This window comes from Onychostruthus taczanowskii, unplaced genomic scaffold, assembly GCF_017590055.1.
Source record: "Onychostruthus taczanowskii isolate IOZ18803 unplaced genomic scaffold, ASM1759005v1 scaffold58, whole genome shotgun sequence".
Taxonomy (NCBI): domain Eukaryota; kingdom Metazoa; phylum Chordata; class Aves; order Passeriformes; family Passeridae; genus Onychostruthus; species Onychostruthus taczanowskii.
In genome coordinates, this window is record NW_024503457.1 from 3,240,631 (window position 1) to 3,268,551 (window position 27,921).

Genomic DNA, 27,921 nt, shown 5'->3' on the forward strand with positions numbered 1-27,921 from the left:
ATCAGTATAATACATTAAGAGGCAGTGCTACATTTTATATGTTTTTCTTTTTTCTATGCTTTTTTCCACTCCTTTTTCTACTTTTTTCCTATTTTTGTATATATTAAATCTACCACATATATAAAACACATATTTACATTATATAGATATACACACACACATATCTTCTTGCATATGACAGTCTTGTTAATTAAGTTCTAAATGCCAAATAATGTCCTCAGACCAGTATAACTCTGATCTTTAAGTCACTGCTTTGTACACTGCTATTCAAAGATGCAGAGGCTGGCAGACAGGCTATATTTTAGTGCCTTAATATCCACACTTATATGTATGGAAGTTAAAAACAAACCAAAACAAAACACCACAAACAAAAGCCTGCATGTCTTATCTTCCTTTGTCAGAGAATAATGGTGCTATGGGATGACAACCTCTGCCATCAGCTAACTTACTCAGAACTTACTTATACAGTAAGAGTTGCCACAGTCGCCACAGAGATCACCTGTTAAACAATTCCTTCTTAGCTGCACTTGTGTAAATTCAGATGTCCTCTAGACATCAGCTTCAAGTTTACAGGCACTTAATCATGGACATAAATTAGGAATATTAGGAATTCAGGAAGAAATTCCTTACTGTGAGGGCTGATGAGGCACTGGAACAGGCTGCCCAGAGAAGTTGTGGATGTCCCATCCCTGAAGTGTTCAAGGATAGGCTGGATGGCTCTCTGAGCAACCTGGTCTAGTGGAAGGCGTCCCTGTCCACAGCAAGAGAGTTGGAAGAAGATGATCTTTAAGGTACCTTTCAACTCAAACCATTCTGTGATTTCATGAGTCTATTTTTTTTTTTTTTGACAACATTTTATGTCACTTGTTCTAAATACAACCACTGTAAACCGTATGCTAATCTAAAGAAGAAACGGGTTTAAGAGCTCTATATTCCAGTTCACATTTCCAAGTTCTGAAAGACACAGAACCACAAATAGATGAGTATTCCAACAAGTTCTGTTTACTGAGCTCTCTTTCTGACTCTAGAAACAGTAGCATCTTCTGATCATCAAAAGAATGATCATTGCTCACATGTCACTATCACTTAACTATGACAAACACTGGAATGAACTCAGTCTTTCAAGAGCACCAGATCACAATCCAACTAACCAGTGCAGAAAGAAATTAACAACCAGCCAAAGAGATTGTGGTCAAATATACTAGTCTTACATATTTGCTTCTATCCTTCTATTAAGTACATTCTAGAAAAACATTCTTGAAAAAATCAACATGCTATGATCCCAAAATAATTTTCAAGATAATGGAGGATACAGATAACAACCGTAAAAGACATTATCTTTAATGAATACATCTTTGCTCACCACTTGTGTCCCCTTCTCGCCTCGACCTTGGCACACCACGAGAGACAGCATTTGAAAAGCCTTTTGAGGTAGTGCTTTGTAAGGAAGGCTGGCTTGCAGTTAAAGTCCACGCAAGACGTGAACCTAGCTGCTGACGGAGGCAATCTCCAACACCCGGAGCTTGATAGGATTGTCTAAAAGGATAAAAAGAAGAAACACCTTTAAAAACTTTCATTCTATACCCGTTACACGGTGTGGAGTGATGCAAATTTTGAAAGATGCCCCTAGTTTGGGGTAGTGGTGGTTTAATAAAGGAACCTTAGAAAAGGGTAGAGAACACAAAAGAAATTTATTTTTTCCTGTAAGCCTACACTTTCAAAAAAGCCCCCTGTAGAAAAGGGAAGTATAAGTTTGACATACATGATTTCATATCAAAGATTAACTTTGAAGAAATGTGCAATTATACTGAAACAGGTTAAAAGTGAAGGTACTATAAAAATAATAAACATAGTCATAGTAGAAAAATCTAAACATTTAAGTTTTGTTATTAGCTGAAGTGTAGTTACATGTCAAAGAACTATTTCCAGCTACTCTACTCTTTCAGATAGTTTGTATCAAGTGCCTGAAGAGGTAATCAAGGAGGGACTATCCAGGCAAGTTCCAATTTCACTTCCTTTCAAACTTGTAATTGTTTCCACAAACAATAGTCTTAACCCTGAAAAAAATATCACATTGGCCAAGCTCCAGTTGTCCAGGACTCCCTGGTAAGCCAGGACTGATTAAATGACGGACAGCACCTTGGTGAGCCATCCAGTCCCACACACTTGTGAGCATCTAAGTAGGTCAGCAGGTCAGTAATTCCTCCTTCCTAGATTACAGTGGGTCCATTCTGCTCCCTGTCCACATCTACCAGCTCAGGAGGCCGCCTATCTTGAGAACAACCAGTCTCAGTGCTGAAGACTGAGCTCTGCTGAGTTCACCATTAGTAAGGCCTCAGAGTACAACACTGAATTTTGGCTGTCCAGAAGAAAAAAGAAAAACATGTACAAAGAGAAGCTCAGGAAGAATGAAACTCACAGAAAGATTTAATTTGGGTTGTTCAGCTCACAGACTACAGGACTAAAGAGAACAATGAAATTGCAATAAAATGGAACAGTATGAGCAGGTCAGAAGAAGAATATGCCAGAAAGAGGGTAGGTTCTGCTGATATTTTTAAGCAAGCAGATATAAGAAATAACCTCACTGACGTATCTTTCTATATTGTATCAGTATTATACAATGATTCAGGCTAGAAGTGACCTCTGGAGATCACCTCCTACAAGCTTTCTGATCAAAGCAGATCAGCTACAGAAGGCTAGCTGGTACATTGCTCAAGTCATATTTTTGATATTTTCAAGCATGGAGACTACACAATCTCTCTGGGCAACCCATTTCAGTGATTCACAATATGCCTCCACCCTTAAACATACATCCCCATCTCAATGCAAAAAGGTTTGGGTTTTTTTCCCTTTTGATTAACTGTGATTCAAAACTCACATATTTTGCCAGTTACCACTTGCTCTTTCCCTGACCCAAAACAGTCTAGCTCAGTCTCCTTATGCCCCTTGTCATACCATTACATAGGTAAGATCCCAAGAGTTTTCTTCTCCAGGCTGAAGAACTCCAGGTCTCACTCAGCTTCCCCTCATATGTCAGACGCTTCAACCCCTTAAATGGTTTTGGGCTTCACCTCCAGATTCCTCCTTCCAGCCTGCCTATATCTTCTCTTTGTACTATAACCAGACCCAGCATTTCAGATGTGTCCTCATCAGTACTGAGCAGTGAGAAGTTTTATTTGCCTCACCCTCCTGGTGATGTCTCTCATAACACAATCCAGGAGGCTCTTACCCTTCTTCACCACACACTGCACATTCATTTTCGACTTGGTGCCTACCAGGAATCCCAGGACATTTTCTGCAAAGCTGCTTTGCAATCAGTCAGCACACAGCATGTACTGGTGCATGGAGTTATTCTTTCCCAGGTACAGGACACGGAACTTCAGCAGACTCCTGTGAGCCTGTTTCTGGAGCCCACTGAGCTCCCTCTGAGAGACAGGTTAATGACCTCCTTTAAAAACCACTCCTCCCAGCTTTGTATCTTCTGCAAAATTGCCCAAGATTCACTCTATGTCATCAGGTGGGACGAAGGATGCAGATTCTGGTTATACCATTAAGGACTGGGTTCCAGCTGGACTTTGTGTCACTGATGATAATCCTTTTCAGTCTAGCAGGTTCAGTTCACCTCACTGTGACCTTACCTAGTCCATATTTTATTAAGTCTGTCAATAAGGTTGTCACAGGTAGACAGCATTAAAAGTCTCAGTAAGGTTGAAATAAGCAACCATTATTGCCTTCCCCTTGTTCATCAAGTCAGTCATCTCATCATAGAAGGTCGTAAGATTGGTAGGCATGCCTTTCTGAAGTCTATGCTAACTACTCCTAGTCCCGCCCTTCTTGTCCATCTGGACACGCTTTCCAGGGCAACAAAGACTTTCCCAAGGGTGTCAGTGTCCTGCTCTGACTTTACCACAGCACAAAGGCACAGCAAGCACCAAATACCTCAACTTTTTCCATATCTGCCACCTAAGTCCATGCCCCTTGAACGGGGGCCCATGTTTTTCTAGCCTTCCTTTACTGCTTACGTAGTTGCAGAAATATCTGCTGTTTCCCTTCATGCACCTTGACAGATTAAGCTCTAGGTTAGTTCAGGATTTCATTGCAGTCACTCTGCCCCTGGATGCTCCTTTGCACCTGGCCCTGCTGCCATCTTTTGTACACTTTTTTATGTCTGAGTTTTGTCAGAAACAACTTGTTCCTCCATGCAGGCCTCCTGCCACTTTTAATTCCTCCTTGCCATTTCTTTCTTAAGCTTGCAGGAGGTGATCCTTGAATTCCAACCAGCTCTCTAGTCCAGCAGTTGAACTAGACAATCATTGTAGCTCCCTTCAAACAAATATCCTATTCTGTTCTCTCCTTAATCCCTCCTTTCTCCAGGGCATCCTCTCAGGGGATCTTTCCAAGAAGATCCCAGAAGAGCCCCAAGTCTCCTACCCTGAAGTCCAGGGATGAAATACTGCTTTTTACCATGCTTCCACTTCCAGAATGCTGAACTACATCTTCTCACTACTGCAGTATTTGTAAAGCCCATTAATAACAATAAAATCCAGTTCTGTCAGCACCAATTCCATAATATGAATTTAATAACTCATGTCAAACACACTCTACCAAAAAATACATCTTCAACTCAAAAAAAAAAAAAAGCTTTGATCCTTTCGGAAAATGCATCTTGTGATCTCGTGTTTGTTTCACAGCTCTTGGGGGTGGGAAGGAAAATTAGGAGACAAGAAGATAGTGATTAAAAATGGACACATTTGGACAGCCATTTATGGCTTCATATGGTCATATGCCAGCACCTGATATTCTGAACTGTTCAGCTCAGGAACTCAGTTTCTATGCATCTAAAGTGGAATTTCCAATGGCATACAAAAGCAGAGGGTGAAGGAAAGAAAAAGGCAAGTCTTCTCCAAACCTATCAGTAAGGTGAATTTACCCTGGAATGAGTGACTGTGGAGTTGGAGTTGGCCCATTTAGGGCATACAGGCTGATGCTGCTGATCCCACTGCTGCCCATGCTGCAGGAACTCTGGGCAGACTGAGCACTGCGGTCTTGGTAATTCAATGGAAGGGTCTGAGGCCTGGCATAGTAATAAGGGGTTGAGTGAGCATCCCGTGGCAATGCTTGAGCAAAAAGCGTGGCATAACTTGACACCTGAAAAGAAAAAGATTTGAAAAGAGAAGAGAAACAAAACAAAAACAAACAAACAAATTAAAAAAAAAAAAAAAAAAAAAAAAAAAATTTAAAAAAAAAAAAAAAAAAAAAAAAAAAAAAAAAAAAAAAAAAAAAAAAAAAAAAAAAAAAAAAAAAAGATGTGGGAATTGCTTTAAGTCACATGTCAGTTAATAGGAGTGTAATATCAACAACACAAGAAATATTTGACGACCATGTTTATGCAAAGAAAAATTTGTTGATGCAATTATCATGACAAAAAGTGCCTTTCAGTGAGCAACAGCATTTTAGCAATACAACTTCTTTTTGCCTGCAAATCATCGTTAGCAATAGCTGCAAAAAGCACTTTGGTGCCAGCAGCACTGCAACTGCATTTTGCTTTCCCTACTCCATTTAAAACTCACTATCACATGAGCAGACATCACACCACCAAGCAGAAAGTAAACATAAAAACCACCCATCTAATACACTCACAACTTCAGTTGCACATGTTGGACAGCTCATATTTTTACATTTATGTAGTGTAAGAAAACTACACCGAATATTACAGATACTTAACAAGTGTTTTCTTCCTTTCAGCCTCACACACATATCATGAAAACAATCTTGAGGTACTGGTCAAGTCTGGGTAATAATTCTTGAAAACATCTAAAATAATTGACACACATTTCCTATTTCTCAGAACCAACAAAGTCTCCTCACCTACCTTGTTAGACTGCTTACGTGGATCCTCACTAAGGCTAAGCAGGAGGTAGAGTATTGACCATTTGTTTTTCAAAATGCCCTTCAAAGAACGATGAAGACAAGCATAAATAAGTTCAACTCTTGATAAGAACAAAATTCTTTTTAATTATCCAACTTCCTAATACATACACATATAAATAAACTTTCCAGATAAGACTAACTCAGAGCCACGTTTTTGAATAAACAGGGAATGTGCAGTGCACCCTCTGTATTGCTAATTTTATGAATTTTTCCACTGTGTTCAAATAATGAATTCTCACCAGCTCCAAGATCGGCAAACAGGCTCAATTTAAAATTCATACCTACTAAGAATGTGGTTTATACAGAGTCGAACTGTTACCAGCATTCCCACACACTCTCACCACTTAAAACATCTCAGATGCAGCCATTAATTTAACCTAAATGTGAAAAAGGAAAACTTTTGGTGAAGTTTTAAGCAAGGAACTATCTTTTCTCCTTTCTCCCCTCCACTCTCCTTTACAGGGAGGCCTCAAAAGTGAGGGGTTTGATTTCTATTGCTTTAAATGCCATTTAAGAGAGCTACCAAAATTTTAATAACTTAAGACAGAGACATTGTTAATATGAAACTTGAGGAATACACAATACTCTCTAGCGAACACAGACAGACTTTTAGAATAAGACTGTTTGAAGTTTTAGATCTCAGAAGAAAGCTGTCCAACTTCAGCTAAAGCCCAAGCTACAAACAGAGTACTTTAAAATGAAAGCAAGAACTAAAATGATTTCTTTTAAATATGCATGTTCCTAGACATGCTACTCCACAGTTCTGTGACACTAACACTTGCAGCTGAATTTACCAGAGACACAGAACCTTATGACGGACATTAAGCTGAGTCAAAGAAACTTACACAAATTCCCTCACAATATTGATCAGCCTATGATCTGCAATACTGAGCAATGCTGAATATAAAGCAAACTTGAGTCATATCAAGATTCAACACAGACTCTATCCCTTATGAAGCAACATAATTTACCAAAGCTCTACATTTTTATATAAAAAGAGACATTCTATATTATTATGTAGAGCACAATTCTATTATCTTCTGCTTCAATCTCAAGAACAAGCAAAAAGTAGAAGTACTGCATCTGCTGTGAGTAACTAATACAGCAACTGATAGACAAGTGGTGAAGAAGGAGCAGCAACTGTTTCTTCTACTGGCCAGGTTAAAATAAATCCAAGTGCTCCAAGAAGCATGGTTTGCTCAACTGGCAGGCTGCCATAAAAATAAGCACTGACCTCCTTTCCTGTTTGGAGTAATGGATGAAACAAAATTAAAACAGATTCACGCATGCTTTTTTCCCTTCCAAGTGCTTTCAAGAGAATTGTTGGAAGGAGAGCCTCATTGATTCAGAAAACACATCCCTTCAAGCCCTTCCCTATGCTCACAGGAAAAATAAATGATTGTACGCCATTAGTAATACACCTAACAGCAGATTGAATAATAATTGGTTGTGTGAATTTTAAAGAAGCCATTATTCTATTTCACATACACAAGATGCTAGCAGAGGAAAAAAAAGGTTAGAAAAACCTTAAATGTTTGAGGCAGTAAACAGGAGATAGCTTGCACTACATTCAGAAGAATAAGCAAACATATAACACAGGCAAGGCAATTTGTTCCAAAGATTAGTCATCATGCTCTGCATCACTATGCTTGCCAAATGCAGTACATAAGCTACAGAAACACGTTACACAAAGTCTGTATTAAGAGTTGTCTGCAAATCAGTGCTGTGCTGTACAAACCAGTGCAATCAATACACAAACCCACTGGATACCGATACCAGGACAACGTTACTCAGTAACGAGCTCCAAACATTCACAAAGTAAAGAATAAGTCAAGTCCTGAAGAGGGGAGGAGGAGAACCAAGTTCTGACTAGTCATACTCCCCATAGAATACCTTTTTTGTAATCTTAATCTCAGCATTATCATGTTAAACTCAGGTTTTCCACACACTAACATCTTTAGTCAGAATATTGGCATGCAGTGTTCTTTGATTAACACTGGTGTTAGAGCCATCCAATTCAGCAAACCCTTCACTTTCAATATGAAAAGACCTGGAGCACTTAAAAACGCAGATGCATGAGAATATTAGATTAGTAAAATCAATACACTGCAAGGCATTTCTGTAAAATAAATGATGAGAAAATTAATCAGTTTTACATATAAAATGATCCCTTTATTTTTACAGAGTTCCTTTCTTCATATAACTTGAATCAAATACTAAAAATACAGCTAGGGTTAAGAGGCATCTCTAGAAGTTGTCTGGTCCAAACCCCCTGTTTAAAGCCAGGTCACCTACAGCAGGTTGCCCATGACTGTGTCCAGTCAGGTTTTGACTTGTCTTTAAGGATGAAGACTCCACAACTTTCCTAGGCAAGCTGTTCGAATATTTAACCATCCTCCCAGAAAAAATATTGTTCATGACCTGAGCACTCTCCAAAACAACTCTAACATCAGAAGGATGCTTATGAGTGCTTTCAGTTTCTTTACACATTTATTAAACTACCTGTGAACCGAGTTTTCTGTAGAGTTCTGAAAACAAAGCAGCATCTGCTTCCCTTCTTTGCCGCACAACTATTAAAAAAAAAAAATAGTAGATTAAAAATTTGAAAAAATGTAACAGTCATGTCTTAACATATACTTGTGGCAAATTATAAGATGCAACCACGAAAGCTTCATGATGCTGGACTATTCACTGTATTTACATAAACACTGCTTTCATCTTATCTGCATACCAGCCCTGAGAATTCTTGCAATGCAAGTGATTCAATATAAGTACCTGCTTTTCTTAACTCAATCAAAATATACTTTTTTTGTCCTGGTAAAGTCTGGTCTGCCATTCAGTAGATTTAGGGACCTAAGGGACTGAAGACACAACTGAAAGCAGATAATCATTAAAGAATGTTATAAAAACTACATGTAATTGCTCCAAAACTCGAGTGTAATTGTTTCTATTTTAGGCAATAAAATCAAGGATGCCATTTGCTGCAAGTCAGGCAGAACTCCAGGGTCACACAACTTTCATGTATTACAAAAATAATAGTCTCAAATCAATGCCAGTTACAGAAGTACCTTCTTGGAGGAGACACATTTTCCAACTAAAATTTCTTAAAAAGCTATGTTGCATCAGAAAGAGCCATGCTAAAAGAAAACCAAGGCAATAAAGACATCTGAACAAACTTCAGTGATAAGAAAAATAGCTATTAAATATTAGAAATGTTAATTAGCATCAAATGTCACTGGTAAGTACACTTTGCCAAGTAAGTCATTACTTGTGTGGTATCTCCAAAATAAATGTAAAGTTGGAAGGACATATATCCAGCTGAAGTTGGGGAGGAGGATGAGGGAGACAGTCCTCTTCAGAAAACTGGCAACAGGCCCAAAGAATACACGCTGTGTTGTCTACAAAGTAGCCAAAGTATGGCAGAAAGTATATATTGTAGATTTCAGTGTTTTGGAGTTGTAGCTAGAGGAATTCTAATGGGCTTATTTGTCTGTCAGCAAGTCACGGAAGCTCTGCATTAGCAGAAACACACGGACCTTAAACCAGTTACAACCACTGACATCAGTTATCCTAATTCAATCTCTAAATATTCAAAGCTCAAATATGAAGTTTTAATTTCATTAGCACAATTCAAGTAATTGTTTCTGGACATGCTACTGTGCAGCAGAATCTGCTGAAAGCAGTGTTTGGCTTTTCAAGAAGAATTCATCACATCTCCTTTGGATACACACAGTGCAACACATGACTCAGAGCAGCAGAGAGCACAATAGAATGGAAATGCATCATCCCTTACAAAGTCATGATCTGATTTTGTTTTTAAGAAGGTGGTTGCAGAAAACTTGTAGAGAAACTGAAGGCAAGTCAGGTAAGTCACAAACCATTCCATCAATTCCCAGGATACTCATTTGTAAGTTTCACACAGGTACTCATGAAGTTAATTGCGCCAATGTGCAATATTCCTGAAGTGCACATCTCAAAAATATCAGTCTTTTACTCTTCTAAGAAGAACTATGAATTCATAATTTCCAAGTACTATTAAGGTGAATGGAGTGCAGTATTAATTGCCCTTTGTCTTCACAGTGGCTAAGATACAAAGCAGCAAGGAAAGTTTAAGCTGAGCATTCAGAAAAATCTGAGCTGTGAATACAAATAGCCACTCAGGAATATTTACTAGGAAATTAATGGCATTTACATCATGAGATTTTCAGGAATAAAGCATTAATAATAGATTAGATAACTATCTGTGAGGCAGAGTTGTCCCCTTTTCAGAGAAATAACCTCATTAACTTCAAAAAGAACTTTGTGTTTCTAAGAAAGAAACAAGATGCACTTACGTTCTTTCTTGATTTTCTCTGCTACAAGAAACTCATCACGCTCAACAGTGGGAGCAAAATTGCTTCCAATAACTCTCACTGCATACTGAAACTGTTGGGCTGCATCAGCTGAAAGAAAAAGAAAACACTGTCAGTTAAGTAGAATGCTACAGTTCTATTAAAACTAATTTTTAAAATGTGAGACATGAGATTACATTGCTATGTCTGAAAGCAGCAAAAATGTACCTGGCTTAGATCTGGTAACATTACGCTGTGATTCTTAGGCACACTTCTAACCAGAGGGCAGTAAAGTCCAGTTTATTGTAGTATTAATGTGATATTTCAAACACACTCACCTGTACATACTCCACAAATAACTGCATCAAAATTTGTAAATAAGCCCCTCCTATTCTGAGCTGAAAGAGACACTTAGGTCTACCCAGTTGCTAGAGAGCATTTGCACACTTAATTGGCTCTGCCCCTCCCCATGGACAGAAATGCTGTGGGACCTGGCACACAGTCACACAATTCAGCTCACACACCACAGCAATACACTCACGTTCACCACCTACCCATGGATCTTCATTCAGATATCCACAACAGTGCTTTTACCAGTTTGCATCCCAGTTTTAGGTTTGGTTTTGTTAAAACAGTTTGAATGGTTTCACCCATTGGTCCAAAGCCAGCTCAGAGATATCAGCATCACATCCCAATCCATAATGTGTCACAGAGGTCACAAATCAGTGACCTCCTTCCACTGCTTCTTCCTAATGCAATAATTCTGGTTTTAACCTTGTTGTTAAACTGTTTAACAGTTTAACTGCACTGTTTTAGTGCAAGTATCTTGCTTTCTGAGAAAACTAACAGTCTGGTAACACCAAGAAAGGGCCAGGTCAGTATTAATGCTTCTATAGCATAGTTATATTCCCATTTATCGACCTGAAAATCAAACAATAAGCCTACAGACATGTAAAGTGCCCTTATAAAAGGTCAGACAGATTTTTATTCCTTATCTAGAAACAACTGTAATAATACAAGGAAAAAGGTACATAAGAAAATAACCAAGTGTGCTTGCAACACTTGAATCTTGTTACTTGGAGAAAGAAACCCATCCAAGCAATTCTGCATATTGTCTGTTCTGTATATAACAATTATGTGTGCAAATGCATCACATCCTTGTGTGTTTTATTCAGCCAGCTGAGCAATCAGCTCCTAGGGAAAACTGCCAAGTAATGCAGCAAAGGTTCAGCCAACGATGCTGGTCAGGACAAATATGTACAAAAGGAACAGAAAAATGACATAAGGTAAAGAACCACTAGAAGAAGACATATATTAAGCATTTATCATCTCTTAACTAATTAACTAATATTTGCAACTGGAAAAAAAAATCACCTTGGAGACAGTAGGAGTCAAATATTGATTAAATGCATTAAAATCTTTAAAAACTTATGGAAAGAAGTTTGAAATTTGAAAATCACAATGTGCTAGATTGTGTTTGAATGCTCTACATTCTTTTTGAATGTCCATTTTATACTGTCTTGTACTATAAATGTCATCCACTGGTCCAACTCCACCAGAATATAACTGTAGAACAGCAAGCATTAACCAATTCACACAAAGAAATGCCTCACACAATCAGGGAAACAGTCTGCTCACACAAAGTCATTAACATTTAACAGCATTTCACAATACTGGCCGACAGAAGGAGCAAGAGTACTGTTCTATTGTCAGAGAAGAAAATGCCACTATTACTGTAAGGTCACAAGTCGCTATGACAAATGTCTCCCCTGCTGTTAGACTAAGCAACCTTTCAACTGCAATAAGGTTTTGAAAATACAAATATAAAAATTTAATAGTACAGCTACTGATGAACTAGGTGTGAAGAGTTAAGTATGCAGAAGCATTTCTGTGTGATTCTTAAGTTTAATGCATGCCACAACGGAGCTCAAGATTTAAAAAAAGTATTCTGCATGGCAAATTAAAAGCAAATGCTGACACTAAGTTATCCCAAACAGCGTATGTTCCATTTATTCCTCAACTGTGTACTTGGCAGCAGATAGGAAAGGGGCAAGCTTTTCCTGTAATGGGCAAGTTTTAAGGAAAATCTATTACCTCCTGTAACAACTTTCTATTTCAACACCAACCATAACAAGACTGGTTAAAGCACTGAAATTTAGTATAGCCTTTTCCATACTGCCGTCACAAGGCATCTGAGAAAGATCTCTAGTTGAAAGACTGCAATTCCACCCAACAAATCTTGCTTTTTAAACCTGTAGCACTACTGAAAACATGGAAAATTATCTGTTCCTTATACATTGCTGATTTGCACCAGCAATTCAACAGCTCTGTTGCAAGACTGGTTTTCTATTTTATTTAATTCAGATTTTCATGTTTTACTCATACCAAGTCCAGCTTCCTTTTTACAAGCAAAATTCCCTGCTGTGGGTGTTTCTTCAGCAGATTATTTCTCATGAATTCATAGAATAACTTCAGTACCTAAAGTGATTAAATATAACTAAATACAGATATGTGTCAGTACAATAAAAATTCACACAGCTTATAACTAACAGGCACATCTAATTGCTTCCCTCCCCAAATAATCATCATTATGACAGCAGACATACTTAAAATATACAGCCATCTATTTGAACATCCTTCATCAGAAAATGATTACAGCATGACTCTGTTACATAACAGCAAGCTCAATATATCTGATGCAGCTGTCTGAAAGCTAAAGGGGTAAAACAACATTGATCATTACTTGATTTCCAGAGGTCTGATCAGAGCAGAGAATGCAGACAGAGACAGCCACCTCTCCTCAGACTAGAGCCCCTAAGTAATACACACACAATTAACAACACTGATAAGCAGCCACACAGCTGAGCAGAGAACTGTCACTTGTAAATCAAAAGAAAAAAAATGAAAATTTAAAAACTGTCTCCCTTGAACAAAGCAACCCTTCAATCCTTCAAAGATCTATACTCCATGCAGCCATTCAACCTTTCCTACACACAATGCAGTAATAGAATTTAACTACTTCAAAAGCCAGGTAACAGCACTTTAAAGCTGAAGAAAATACAAGTGTAGCCCCATGGAAAAAAATACATAGAAGCAATGCATAGAAAGACTCTGGTTGTAAAGAAAGCAAGGAGAAATAGGACTAAAGATAAAATTTAAAGGAAAAGTTCACAAGACAAAGAGATAATTAGCCAATTATTACCTGCAAGAAGGCAGTATTTCAGAGGATGTGCTGAAATTCAGCAAGACTAGTGCTATAAAGAAGTTTCTAGCATTACCTATAATTTTAGGGAAGTAAATTGAAATTCACTTTATACTCTTACATATTTCTTTAAATAAGATTAGTTATTGGTCAATTAAGTTTCCAAAAGCGGGCAGGGGGAAATCCTTAAAAGCCCAAGTAGTAATTGAAACTGTTTTTCCAAATCATTGTGAGAAAACTGCTTCCTGAAAAGATGATGTTTGGTTATTTAAATACATCTATAAACAACTTCTAAATTATAGGACCATGCTAAAGAAAGTTTAGCTAAACCAGTTTCCTTCTTTCTTGAAAGACTTCAAAGATTAGCAAACTGTCCAGTCAGCTGTCCATCACCCCAGACAACCATTTTCCTTAAACACAAATACAAAATTATTGTCAAACAATTACACTCTAAACTGCATTCAGTGCTGTAGGAATGGTGCTGACCAGGGAATAATTATTGCTGCAAACTACTTCAGATACAGGTGCTGCCAAATACACATATTGAAGAAAAAAAAACCAAACAACAAGCTTCTTTCCTATAACAAAATGTTTGTTGCAAAATTAAGCTGGGAAGAAAAGCTGTAAAACTTTTCACCTTCTCACATATACCATGAGTACATATGATGTTTGCCCAGGCAGCAATGCTGCTGTATCTCCTCTGTTTTACTCATATCAGATGTTCTACATTACTATGAAGTATTACCTGGGGAAAAAGCAATGGCATTAACATGGCATATAACAATAAAAACTAGAAGGCCAATCTCAAACGCCATTAGCACTGCTGTTTTGTTCTTGAGGAGAATCCACATACACTGTGAGCAAAACTGCTTGTTCCCGTAGAAAACACTGGGTCTGAAATGTGCAATTCTAGGCCCAGCCTGGTTATGACATGCAAGGTGCTGCACTGAGTTGAGGCAATCCCAGACACAACTGCAGACTGGCAGAACCCAGTGAGAGCAGCCCTGCAGAGAAGGACTTGGGAGTTCTCAGGGAAGAACAGCTGGACGCGAGGCAGCAATGTGTGCTTGCAGCCCAGAAGGCCTGATACACACCTTGGATTATATCAAAAGAAAGGTGGCCAGGAGTTCAAGGGAGGTGATTCTCTCCTTTACTGTGGCCTCATGAGACCCAGCTGCAGTGCTGCATCCAGCTCCGGGGTGCCCAGCACAAAAAGACTTGGACCTGTTAAGAGCAGGTCCACTGGAGGGCACAAAGATGGCCAAAGGGCTGGAGCACCTCTCCTGTGAAGCCAGGCTGAGCTAGCGTTGTTCAGCCTGGAGAAGAGAAAGCTCTGTGCAGAGACATTATTGTGGCCTTCCAGTACTTAAAGGGGGTTATAAAAAGGAGGAGAACAACTTCTTACATAGGCAGATAGTAATAGGACAAGGAGGAGAAACGATTTTAAAATAGAAAAGGAGACACTTATACACCATGCTAGGTAGAAATTCTTTACAGCAAGGATGGTGAGACACTACAGCAGATTGCCAAGAGAAGCTGTGGATGTCCTGTCCTGGAAGTGCTCAAGGCCATGCTGGATGGGTTTTGAGCAACCTGGTATAGTGGGAGGTGTCCCATCCCATGGCAGCAACATTAAAACTAGATGACCTTTAGGGTACCTTCAAGTGAAGTCTTCCTGTGACTCTATGAAACATAGTGAAGTATTCAGGAAAAAAATTGATTTTACATCAGCCTTCTGATTTAGACAATATCTTAAACTTCTGCTGATGAAAGTTTTTAGTTGAAGCACTTTAAATTTATTGTTAATTGTTTTTCTAGTCTCCAGACTCCTTTCCCACAAAAGAAAATAAATCAACATAAGCACAAAATAAAGCCCAAGCCACACACACTCCCATATCTTTCCTTACTTAGAAGTTGTCCACAAACTTTGATGCACAGCACAGGAAACATAACTATTCTTTAATTCTGTTAATATGGATGGCTCTTGTTGCATTGCTAGTAAACAGATTTGAGTACTGTCCCACTGGACTATCAACAACTCTGTCACAATATTTTCAGAACTTTCCCTCACTGTGAATTTTTACTATTTTGTCAAGTTCCATCTGCTCTGTTACTAGCATAGGTAAAAATCCTTCCATATCACCCTTTGAATTAACTCTATGCTTTTACCCAGGCATGAAATTTTAACATCTATTCCAATAATTCAGAGTTTAAAAAATCAAAATCAAACAGCAGTAACAGAACTGCCACTGACACTCTGGAGATTAAATTGAGGCCAGTATGGACTTCAGGTAGCAAACTGCTCCCCAAAGACTGAAATACTACTTTACTTTCTAGAGCATGCACACCTCCAATAGTACTTTGGTACACAAAAATCTTCTTAGCTTTCAAACTCAAATAGATTCAGCTTGAATATTTACAGCAATACAATTTGTTTCGATTGGAGGCACTGAGAAGTCTTAGAGTTTTAAAGATTACCAGGAGATTTGTGAAAGATAGCTAAGAACAAGAAGTTCTTTGTCAGAAGGACTAAAATCATTGTCCAACGAGAGGTATGTATAACCACTGGAGCATACAAACACAGGGGAGAAAAAGAAAATTATAGACATTACTGCACAGGTAAGCAAGCTCCCTGCAAGATTAGGTGTAAGTATAAAAGTGAGTGGATAGCCTGGAAAAACACAGAAGATAATACAAAGCCAGTGCAGTAATCCTTAAACATGTGGAAGAGGGAGGTCAGCAGCAGCTCCACCTGCAGGGGCAGAAACCCCAAACTAATCACAGTGGCTGACTGCAGACACACAGCACCACGCAAAGCTTTACACCCCTCCGTGAGGACTGGCTAGAGCACAGTAACAAAAAGATTTCAAACACTAGTTTTAGGGAAAGAAAAGTTTAGATAGACAAAAAAAAACCCCAACCAACTAAACAGTTCTTCCACATCACTCAGTAGACCTTGTAATGAATTTCTCAGAGGCAGAGTCTTTTGCAAAAAGTAAATCCCAGGAACTAGGCCTATGCAGCTGACTAGTTCAGGAAACAAAGCAAGCCCTCTACTTAGGGGATGATCCCAAAAGGGGAAAGAGAGAGAAGATGGCTCCACCACTGAGAGCCTGAAGTCACAGTCCATCAAACCACAAATTCACTTCAACATAAATCTTTAACTAGCAGAGAAGGTGGGAGCCTTCTAAGGCCATCACAGGCAGAAGCAAAAAAATTCCTTGATGGGTTTATGGAAGGCTTCAGGCAGGGTATTGCACAATGAAGACTCGGAAGAAGAGTAATCCCACCTTAGCCTTAAGTGAACAATTATCACACAGGCATTATATAAACAGATCTCCTCATCCAGATGTAGCTTCCTCACAAACATAACACACAAGTGCTGAGAAGGAACAAAGGGAGAACAAAAATTCTCAAGCAGAAACTCAGGGAATGCACAGGCAGGAACAACCATTAAAGTCATCAAACATCAATTCCTTTATTATTTACCAATTAAATTTCACTCAATTTCATCAGTACCTTGTACTTCACATTCACAGCAGGTTAACTACACAAACGGTTTAAGATGGATGTTTTCAGCTTCTTGAATTGTTAGTAGAGATTTCCCTAGTAAATTTAAAGATTTCTTAAGTGTCCAAGGTTTTTGCCCCTGAACTCTGTAGAAGTACTTGAACATCATAAATTACTTTGCAAATACTAAACTGATAACACTTGTAAAGTTTGCTACAAAAAAGAGGATGTGTATCTACAAAGCAGCCTAACTTGACGATACACAAGGAGCAAAGAAGCTGCACACAAACCACCAACCACACACTAATACCTTACTCCAAACTTATTTTCTGCTGAAAGGAACAAGAATTACAAGACTGAAAAACAGCGAGAGGCTAAACAGCTTGTCCAGTGGGTTCCTTACCACCTTCAGATACATGCATCTTCCTCGATCAAAATTACCTCATTGTCTTTTATGTATTTCTTGGACACAGATAGCAAGGGGGTGGGGGAAAAATCCACCACACACCCGTTTCATCACTGAGACTTTCACAAAAGTTTTGATTTATCAGTCTCTATGCATTTGAAGTCCATAGCTGAGCTAACATACGTACTACAGTTGACTGCTTCAAGGGAAATCCTGTCTCAGAAGGCTGAGGTTTCAGTGCTAGCAACCCTCCTAACACAGGAATAAAGAGCAGGGTAAGAACAGGCTTCCCATCTGTCACATGCATTAAAACACGGGTGATAAATGTGGCAGACAACCCACTTTTTTTTCAGCTGTCACTTCAAAGTCCTCAGATAATCCTCAAGTGCACAGACAAGCAGACCACAGGTTGCACACAAAAACTTACTGTGATTTTGGCCAAAATTTCTACTTTCATTAGCCAAACATAGAAAGGGTTATAGTTACATTATCAGAATCCCAACACACATAAACAGGTTCAACATTAAAAAAAAATAAACCAAACAGTTCTCTTGCATGTTTTTACACATACTGCTTGTAAATAAAATTATTATTCCTGTCAGGAGATACAGAGACGTATCAACACTATGACTTCAAAAAAAAGTTAGATCCTAAGTTGCTAGAAGTGAGCCATTTCACCTCAATCGTCATACTTCAGTTGTTACTCAGAGGTTTCCATTTCCATTCTCATGCTCTGCTTAACTTTAAAAAGTATCAAAGACCTAGATAACACTAAGAAACAAGCTTAGACTTAGTTTAGATTAGATTCCAAATCCAAGAAAAAAGTCATGAAGAAAACAGGACTAGACATTATAGAAATAATGTCCTTGAAAAGGTATCCACTAAAGCAATATAATCTAGTTTCCAATTCTTTTAAAATTTGTTTTTGGAAATAGAACTAGTAACTAGCACAATAATTTGAGAATTCTGGTAACAAATCTTTGAAATACTCTTAAAAGAGAACATACACCAATTATATCAGCAAAAAGTTTCCAAAGAATGTTAAAGGCAAGTAAAAGCTTTAAAAAAAGAGCTGGAAGAGCACCTTAGAATTGTAGTGTGATGTAAAATACAGTTAAAACACTTGCTAAAAGAAACACGTGGTTACAGAAGAACACAAGAGGCATTAAACAGTTCAGAAACTACTGCTGACTTGGTGGAGATAGGAGAAGAGTAGAAATTTGCCACATCCTGATAAAATCTTACAACAGGAATTCCTGATACAGAAATACTATGGATTCTGGGGAAAAAAAAATACTGCCTTGCAAAAGACTTAAAAATGCAATGCAAAAGGAAATATTTTAAAAAACAAAACACAGCAATCAACAGCTGTTGATCATAGAATTATTCAGGTTGAAAAAGACCCTTAACATCTTAGGGTTACACGGAGTGTTTTCCGTGAAGGAGTCCCTACTCAACAGTTCAGTGAACACAAAGATTCCCATTTCCTACCAACCTTACCAAGGCTCTCAGATGAATCACAGAATCACAAAGTGGCTTGGGCTGGATGGGGCCTTCAAAGACCATCTAGTCCACCTCCCCTGACATGGGCAGGGACATCTTTCACTTGATCAGGTTGCTCAAAGGCCCATTCAGTCTGGTCTTGAACAGTTCCAGGGATGGGATTCACAACTCCTCTTGGCAACCTGGTCCTGTGCCTCACAATCCCGACTGTAAAAACTTTCTTCTCTGTGTCCAATCTAAACATACCCTATAATTGTTTAAAGCCATTACCCCTTGTTTTGTCACTTTAGGCCTTGCTAAAACATGGCTTTCTTATAAGCCCTCTCTAAGGACCGAAAGGCCACAGTGAGATCTCTGAGCAGAGCCTTCTCCAGGCTCAATAACCCCAACTCTCTCAGACCTGCTTTGTAGGAGAGGTGCTCCATTCCTCTCACCATTTCCATGGACCTGCTCTAATACCTCCACATCCTTTCAGAACTGGGGGCCCCAGAGCTGAATACAGTACTGCAGATGGGATCTCACAAAAGCAGAGCAGTGAGGGGAGAATCACTGCTCTCTACCTGCTGTCCATGCTTCTTTTTAAGGAGCTCAGAATATGCTGACTTTCTGGGATGCACATTACTGCCTCATGTCCAATTTTTCATCCGCTCCCGTCTTTCCCTGCAGGACTGACCTCAATCCACCCACCCTCCACTGTCTACAGATAGTGGGGATTGCCCTGACCCAGGTGCAGAACCTAAAGGTTCACATGGGTGTGCTCCTCACGCCTGTCATGGTCTCTCTGCATGGTACTCCCTTCCCTCAGCACATCACCTGCACTGCTCAGCTTGGTGTTATCTGCAAACCTTCCAAAGGCACTCTCAAGCCCACTGTCTATGTTATTAATAAAGATATTGATCATCATCAATCCCAATGCAGACCTCTGAGGGACACCACTTGCTACTGATCTTCATTTTGACATTGAGACAGTGACTACAACTCTTTGGATGTGGCCATGCTGCCAGTTTCAGTTTCTCATTCACCAAACAGTCCATCCATTAAACTGTTAGCTCTCCAACTGAGAGACAAGGATGGGGTGTGAGACCATGACATGCTGTCTGCAACAGATGGAAAGTCTGAGAAACAGACTATATATATATATATATATCTGCACCTTGTTACACACTTTCTAGATTCCTAAAATAGCAATAATCCACTAGCCATGTTCTAGAAATGTTTTACAACAGGTAATGCTCAAAAGTCTTAGTTACTATCCTGGAAATATCTAAAGGGACTTGTCAGAATAAAGGGGCATGGAGAGAGAAAAGAATAAGGGACTTGACAGCCATTACTAATAATGGAGAAAGTCACCTCTCACACAAGAAAAAAGATGCAATAAAAGCCTCTGCATGAGTTTCTCCAGCGAGCCATGCTGATAAACAGAGCAACTTAAAAAGGAGACTCAGCAGATGCACGCCTTCGCTTCCACCCCTCCGACTGCTTACTAAAAACAGTCTTCGTCTTGACTGCAAGGGAGAAACTTACGCAAACAGACAAGAGATTCATTCCCCTGCTGCAGATTCACAGCAGCATCAAGACACCGAGGACCTGTAGCGGACCCGGCGCACGTCAATGGCTCCACTCGAGCAGGCACCGGCGGGAGACGGAGGCTCCTCAGCCCGTACACGGAGCCCCCTTTCGCCCAAACACCCCGGCACCGGTGCCCCGCTCCCCGAAGAGGAGAGCGCCTTCACCAGCCGGCCAAACGCTCCAGGGGAGCCGGAGGATGAGGGCACGGAGCCATCTCGGCCGCCTCCCGCCGCAGGGCTCCGGCTCGCAGGGCCGCTGCCGTGCCCAGCCGCCCCTCGGCACTGCCCGGGCTGTCACCCCCGGGTCGGGAGGCCGCCGACGCTCCCTGCCGAGGGGCCCGGCGCCTCTGCAGCCCTGCCGGGGCAGCCCCCGCGGGCTCCAAACGCTGCCGCGGGGGGAATGGCGGGGGAACGCCGTTACCTTCGCTCTTGCCCAGGATGCGGCAGCAGAGGCTCTGCAGCAGAACGTTGGGGGATTTTTGGTCCGGAGTCGCCATCGCCGCGCGGGAGGCAGGAGGTGGCGCGGGGGCCGGGAGCGGGCGGCAGAGCCGGAGCACGGCGGGGTGGCGGAGGGAAGGAGAGGGGCGAGGACGCGCCGCCCGGTCGGCAGCGCAGGGAGCCGGCGGCACCTCCCGCTCCCGCCTACGGCGCCATTTTCACGGGACCCGCCGAAAGCCGCAGCCGCGGCCGCGCACCCACAATGCCCCGCGCGGCGGTTCCGGGGCAGGCGCCGCCCCGCGCGCGGGCAGACCCGGGGCGGGAGCGCCCCGCCATCGCCGGGGGCGAGCGGGACCGGCGAGCGGGACCAGACCCGCCGTCCCCAGGCGGAGAGCCGGACCTGCCCGGCCCGCTGCGCTTCCCCGCCGGGAAACGCCTCACACTCAGTCCCAGAGACTCGTTCCATCGACGCTCACATTCACTGCAACACAGCTCTTGTACCCAGTGCAGGAGGCGGAGGCCTCCTCAGGCCATCTCGGGCAGGAGCGGAAAAGGCCTTGATGGAGTGCTAGCAGAGGGCTTCAGACGTGGGGCTGCAGAATGTAGACACGGATGCCGAGTAATCCTCTTGCCAAAATTGGTTCTTTCATCCGCTGTGCTAGAGGCCAATACACACACAGAATCGAGGTATTTGATTTATTTACAGTTCTGCACTGAAAGGGGTGCTGGGTGGCAGATTCACAAAGTCAGCATCCCGACTATCAAAAACTTTTTACTGTTTATACATTTGAGTAAACAAATTAGAATTTATTGGCTACAAGTTGCGTAGTTCTCTTCTTAATTAGTATTCTATCTTCTATTAATGTTTCCATTTCTTCTCATCGTTATTAGTCCACATTCTCAGTCTTTCTGTTCGAGTCAATGGTTGTGAGTCGGCTCACAATCTTTGTCCTGCCAGAATTATGTTTTACCCAGTTGGAGCTGATTTCAGCACAGTTGCTGAGTTGGCTTTATTATTTACTTCTTGATCTTGAAAGTTCTGCTAGATGTCCTTTTGACATCTAAATTCTGCATTCTTTGTGTCCACCATCCGTGGTATATCCTTCTTCCCAAGTTTTGTTAACCTCCCCCAGGTCTGAGGTCATTGAAACATATAGAGCCCTAAAGCTTAACAAAGCAATTCTTCCAACAACTCATTTGTCTTTCTAACACCTGGACATCACTTACAGCTTCTTAGTTGCTCACTGTTTCACAGATTAAATCTCCTTTTCTTGTTGTTTAGGCTTGAAAGTATACAAAGATCAAACATCAGAGAACACACTTTCTTCAGAAATATTTACGTATTCCACATTTTGCAACAATCCCACAACAGCCATAAGTGCTACGTACAGGCATCCTCACAAACAAGTGCTGAAAAGGAACACAGCCAGGGAGAAGAAAAATTCTGAAGTACAAACTGAGGGAATGTACAGGCAGGAACAACCATCAGATTGTCGAAACTTTTTTGTTATTTCTCCATTAAATTTTGCCCAATTACATCACAACCTTATATTTTACATTCAAAGCAGGCTAAATACACAGATGGTTCAAGATGAAGATTTTCACCTTCTTGTTAGAAATTTTTACTAGAAATTTCCTGACTAAATTTGAAGATCTCACAGGTATCTAAGGTTTTTGCCCCCAAACTCCATAGAAGTAATTGAACATGGTGAATTACTTAAGGGCAGGTCAGGTTCACTTACTCCCCCTGGAGAAGAACAGGCCGGGGGGTGGCTGCACTTCTGTGATTTGCTGCCTTAGGGATCAAGGCTCATTAGGGACTTTTTCACACAAAGTAATTATGAGTCAGGGCAGGTCTGGAAAAATGTGTGAGGATGCTGCACCCAGGTGTCCATGTCCTGCTGTGCCATGCAGCTGGGTGTCCTCAGTCCCTGCGGGGGGCCGGGGCTCTGGCTGCTGGGCAGCGTGGGGACCAGGGACCGCATGCTCAGGGCTGGTCTGCACTGCTCCCTGGGACTCGCTGCTCCTCAGGCTTGTCACCCCTAGCACAGACTCTGACATTTCCAGCTGTCCGAGTTCCATCTCTTCAGTGAATTCATGCTGTGTCCAGCCCAAAATACATACTTAGGAAGTAGTTATTACCCTTGTGCTGCTGGAGTCCTACTTAATCTGTGATTGGAGATGCTGCAGCAGCAGCCAGGTGGGCTTGGTGCACTGCTGGCTGTGAACAAATCCATTCCTGCTGTGCAACACGTGGCTTTCTGACAGCCCCTGTTTGCTTCATTGTCTCCACAGCCACAATTTTGTGTGTATGCTTTCTACAGGCACGTACACATGGCCTTTCATTATGGCAACATTACGGATGTAAACATCAGTTCATTGCTAACATTACTGCTAGGAACAAATCACAGTGGCAAGCCAAGGACTGAAACACATTGAGGATCTATGGCACTTCGTTGCTTGGAATATTCTAGTAGAAACCTTTGTAGTCTCATCACTCACGCCATAACTTTTCAGTTCTTAGTGATACATTCTTTAGATTTTTTTGAGAAGTAAAATAGAACCCAAAACTAATAAAGTTACCACAGCTTTATCCCATGTAAATATGGGTTGTAAGCTTCATTTTCAATAATTCTGAAGTAAAGATTTCAAAGATGGTGTGAGCTTTATGTTTTTTGGACTGAGCAGCAGAAGAATCTCTGTTCCATTTTTCTGCCCAAAGCAAACACAGTTGTGCTACAAGGGGCTGGTGACTCACCCTTGCTGCTAGTCACTTCAGATTTAGATTCCACCGTGGAAGGTGTTAATCTAGCAAGCAGCAAATATGGTTCTCACATGAGGCAAAAAAATAACTTCGGCAATTATATCTGGAAGTGGTGTTCCTTTATAAAACCTTAACATTCCAAAGGAATCCAGTCACTCACAAATATCCTGTTACTGCTTTTAAGTGGATATTACTTTCTGGTCACACTAGTTCATTTTAACTAAGGCAATGTGTCACTGGTCTGAAATCAGAACACATTGGAGAGCAGCATGATGAGAACATGCCATTGAAATGGGTGCATTTGGGCCTCCTGCAAGCAGCAGTGCAAACACAAACCTAAGCTTTTCAACTTCAGCACAACCACATGCTGTGTTATGCTTCTGAAGTGGTGTGATAGTCAACCATTCTGTTACATTACTGACAATGTATTCTCTTATTTCTAGTCTCTTTTTCCTAAGGAAATGAGGCTTAATGCAGTTTTTCTGTATGTCAGTGCCTCCTCATAGTTCCTGGATCTCATCATCAATTTTAAACAAATTCACCTGAGGGATAGAGTTCTTAAGGATATTAGTAAAATGTCCTGGAATTCAGCAGCCGAGAGTACTAAGGCCTAAGTCAGTCCACCCTTGAAAAGAAAGGTAAGGGGAACTTACTTCTTTCTCCCTGCTGTGTTCGCCCTTAGCAAAGCAGCTGATTGGTGTCTACCCTGGACAGGTAGACACACATCCTAGCTCTGAGCCACCTACAGCACCAGCTCTGCTTGCCCAGCCTGATGGATGGATGATTGAAGAACTGAAGGCGGAAGGGACAGAGAACTCTGGAAATAATGTGGAAAGTAGTCAGAAAGAGACAAGAGGGGTGGAAAGTAGTCAGAAAGAGACAAGAGGGGTGGAAAATAGAGGGAAACTTAAGTTTCATTAGTGTCACTCCTCACAGACCTCCTCGCTTTTTTTGTAATGGAAAGAATGAATCCTAAAATTGTATTTAGAAATGCTAATTCTGATAAAGCATGTTGCTAGCACATGCAGCTTATTGTGGTTTTACCAACTCCAGTACAAGTATGATTGCTTAAGTCAGCTTAAAAAAATCTCATTATCAATGAGAAAGAAAAAATATAAACTATTTTCTTACTGTATAGCTATAAGCTTAGTCCACCTTGCTGCTTGGTCTCTCAGCATTGGACAATTAAAAAAAAAAGTTATTGCTGCTCAGATTTTTCAAAGTACAGAAGATTCATCAGTTAGCAGAGTTAAATGTGTGCTTTTTAAATTATGACAGTGTCTTACAAGAAAATCAGCTCGTCCTTAGAAGGTTAAAGGGACTTGTGTTTCAGATCTGCTACTTAAAGATCGTATTTCTGATAGTAAATAGCTTTATAACGAAAGAACATGCAATGAGATCCAGCAGGAGGTGGAAGCTGAAGCTTGCCAAAGTAAGGCTGGAAACAAATGACAGTTTTAATTCAATAAGGATATTCACTCACTGGAGATAAATGTTTAAAAGCATGGCACTTTATTCATATCTGAAACATTTTAAATCACCCTTCTGGTACAGGCCTAGTGACCAGATATGAACTGACATGGGAGCTACTGAGTTGCATTTCCATTCTGCACAGATCAGTTCACAGGGTATCATTGTCCCTTTTAATCCTAAATCATCTAAATCTAATCAATAGTACTAAGCAAAAAAGAAAAAAAAAATCTTATCCTTACAAAAAAAACCCTAAGGTTTAACTGTGCTGGTTTTGTGAACTCTTCTTTGGTTCTTCAGGGCACAATACTTTAGACAGCTCTAGCTGTTCATGGGGCACACCAGAAGGAGTAGGGAATCATGCTTTACGCCTCCAGCATTTTGCTGTGCTGGACAGACTTTTTTATGTGTCATGTAACCAGTGTTAAGAATTACAGTGGCTGGAAATAGGGATGGGTACTGTCTGTGCCTTAGTTAGCATATGGCAGCCCTGGAAGTACAGCAGCTGGGCCTCCTCTGGCTCCAGCACCATGTGGCTTCTGCCCCTAAGCATGTATTTTCCACATAGGCAATCTCATAATGGCCTAGAGCCCTGTTATGCTGAGTCTGCAGCATTAAAAGGGTATTAAACAGATACAGTTTTTGAAAGGCCATATGTTTTATGATGATGTTCTGTGACTGAAGGATGTCCCTGTGCACAAGTGGGGCTCAGATGAAGAGAGCGTTTAATCCAGTTTAACCCTCTTGCTCATGTTAGTTCTGCATTGCAGCCTATTTGTTGTGACTTTCACAATATTACTACCACCTCTCCATTTTCAAACTCTTCACTTCAGCTGTTCCCCTGTTGACCGAGGAGTCTGAAGTACATTCCATAATGCCATATACTGACAGAAAGTCTACTGAATTGGTGTTAGTCTATCAAAAAAGAAACTTGAGTTTCCCAATGCTTAAAAGAGGGGTCAGAAACTATGATTTAAGCCATATAAGAGCAAAACAAAGGACATTTTAATTTTTTTTCTTTGGGATTTTCATTCAATACTTGCAATAAAATAACAGTTTTAGGTCACAGAATCACAGAATGGGTCAGGATGGAAGTGACCATAGCGGTTCCTCTGGTCCAATCCCCCTGCTCAAGCAGGGTTATCCCAGAGCCACTTGGCATGGGACTGTGTGCAGATAGTTCTTCAATATCTCCAGTGAGGGATACTCCACGCCCTCTCTGGGCAACCTGTTCCAGTGCATGGTCACCCACACAGTAAGGAAGTTCTTCCTCATGTTCAGGTGGAACTTCCTGTGCCTCAGTTTCTGCCCATTGCCTCTTGTCCCATTGCTTGGCACCACTGAGCAGAGCCTGGCTCCATCCTCTGACACCACCCTCAGATACTGACAGACATTGACACAGTTCCCTCCCAGCTGTCTCTTCTCAAGGCTGAACAGCCCCAACTCCCTCAAACTTTCCTCATCAGAGAGGCATTCCAGTCCTTAACCATCTGACGCCCTCCACTGGACCTGCTCCAGGAGCTCCATGTCTCTAGTTCTGAGGAGCCCAGAACTGGATACAGCACTCCAGATGAGCCTCACCAGGGTTGAGCAGAGGGGCAGGATCCAAATGAATAACATTATCTAGATGAACAATACTACCTCTCCTATAAACTGGATGTTTTGCATCTCAGGACAGTTGTCTTCCTTCTGCTGGTGCCTTGGCTATCTGAGGAGTTTAATTTTTTTCCAGTACTCTTTAGTCATAGGTAGAATTCCTTTCCAACTGAAAGATACACAGACAGATGCACATTGAAGCCCACTCCATATTAAATGCTATTGATTCCACAGGAGTAGACACCTGTGGTATACATCTTTCTAAAGAACCTTGTAGCTGCAGCCAGCAAACAGATTCCAACAAGCTCAGCAAAACTACCTGTCATTTTCTTAGTCCTGTGCTGTCATATCACAGTCATATCATGTTACATATATGGAGTTTCAGTAAAAAAATCATATCAAATAATCTTCTGCCAGCAAGTGATTCCATAAAAATATTTTGCAAGAACACTTCTGTTTTGTTAAAACTCCCTAAAATACTGTCAAAATATTTTTGAAAGTTAAAGCAACTTTATGTCAATTATTTAATTTTAAGAATCAGGGCAATCATTTTGGAAGGGAGCCTGGAATGAAGCCCTTTCATAAAACTGAGTTAATATTTCTAAATATATATGTTTCATTTTGAACAGATCATCAGCTTTTCAATAGAGTTTTGACCATGTCTGGCTTCAGTATTTTAGAGCAAGGATTTTTGATCTTTATCAGCTCTAGAAAAAGGTGTGTGTGGGGAAACTATCAAAATAAGACACGGAATAAAAAGTTGACATGTAGAAAACCAGTAAAAAAAGATGTGCTAATGTATTTGTAAGGAAATTATTTCTATAAATGTGGTAATATCACTAGGCAAACAACTCATTAAATACAGCATAAGTCAATAATAAAGCTCTATAAAGCATTGTGATACTATGCAAGCACAAATGGCAACATAATTGGCATTTTCGCATGTAGAAAACCAGTAAAAGAAGATGTGCTAATGTGATACTATGCAAGCACAAATGGCAACATAATTGGCATTTTCTGGGTTTTTTTTTTTTTTTTTTGGTGGCTGTTTTCTCTTATTTCACTTTAAAGCAATGAAGTCAGGTTTGGGGGTTTTACAGTATTATTTTATTGTAAGAACCTTACTTTGTTTACTGATTTCTCCCAGCACATATTTCTCATACCAGTAGCAGCTCTTCAAGTCTGTGTGAGCTGAAAGCCTC

General features: G+C 40.6%; 1 protein-coding gene across 1 annotated transcript in view; it reads right to left on the minus strand.

Moving 5' to 3' along the window:
- Nucleotides 1–21,150, minus strand: part of TUBGCP3 (tubulin gamma complex associated protein 3) — a 48,641-nt gene extending 27,491 nt beyond the window's left edge. The window contains exons 1-6 of the mRNA XM_041418061.1: nt 20,873–21,150; nt 10,266–10,373; nt 8,434–8,501; nt 5,873–5,950; nt 4,931–5,148; nt 1,364–1,536 (exon numbers count right to left, since the gene is read on the minus strand). Coding sequence (XP_041273995.1) covers nt 1,364–1,536; nt 4,931–5,148; nt 5,873–5,950; nt 8,434–8,501; nt 10,266–10,373; nt 20,873–20,948 — 721 coding nt within the window. The 5' untranslated portion in view covers nt 20,949–21,150. The remainder of the gene's footprint in view (nt 1–1,363; nt 1,537–4,930; nt 5,149–5,872; nt 5,951–8,433; nt 8,502–10,265; nt 10,374–20,872) is intronic.
- Between the last annotated feature and the right edge of the window lie 6,771 nt (nt 21,151–27,921).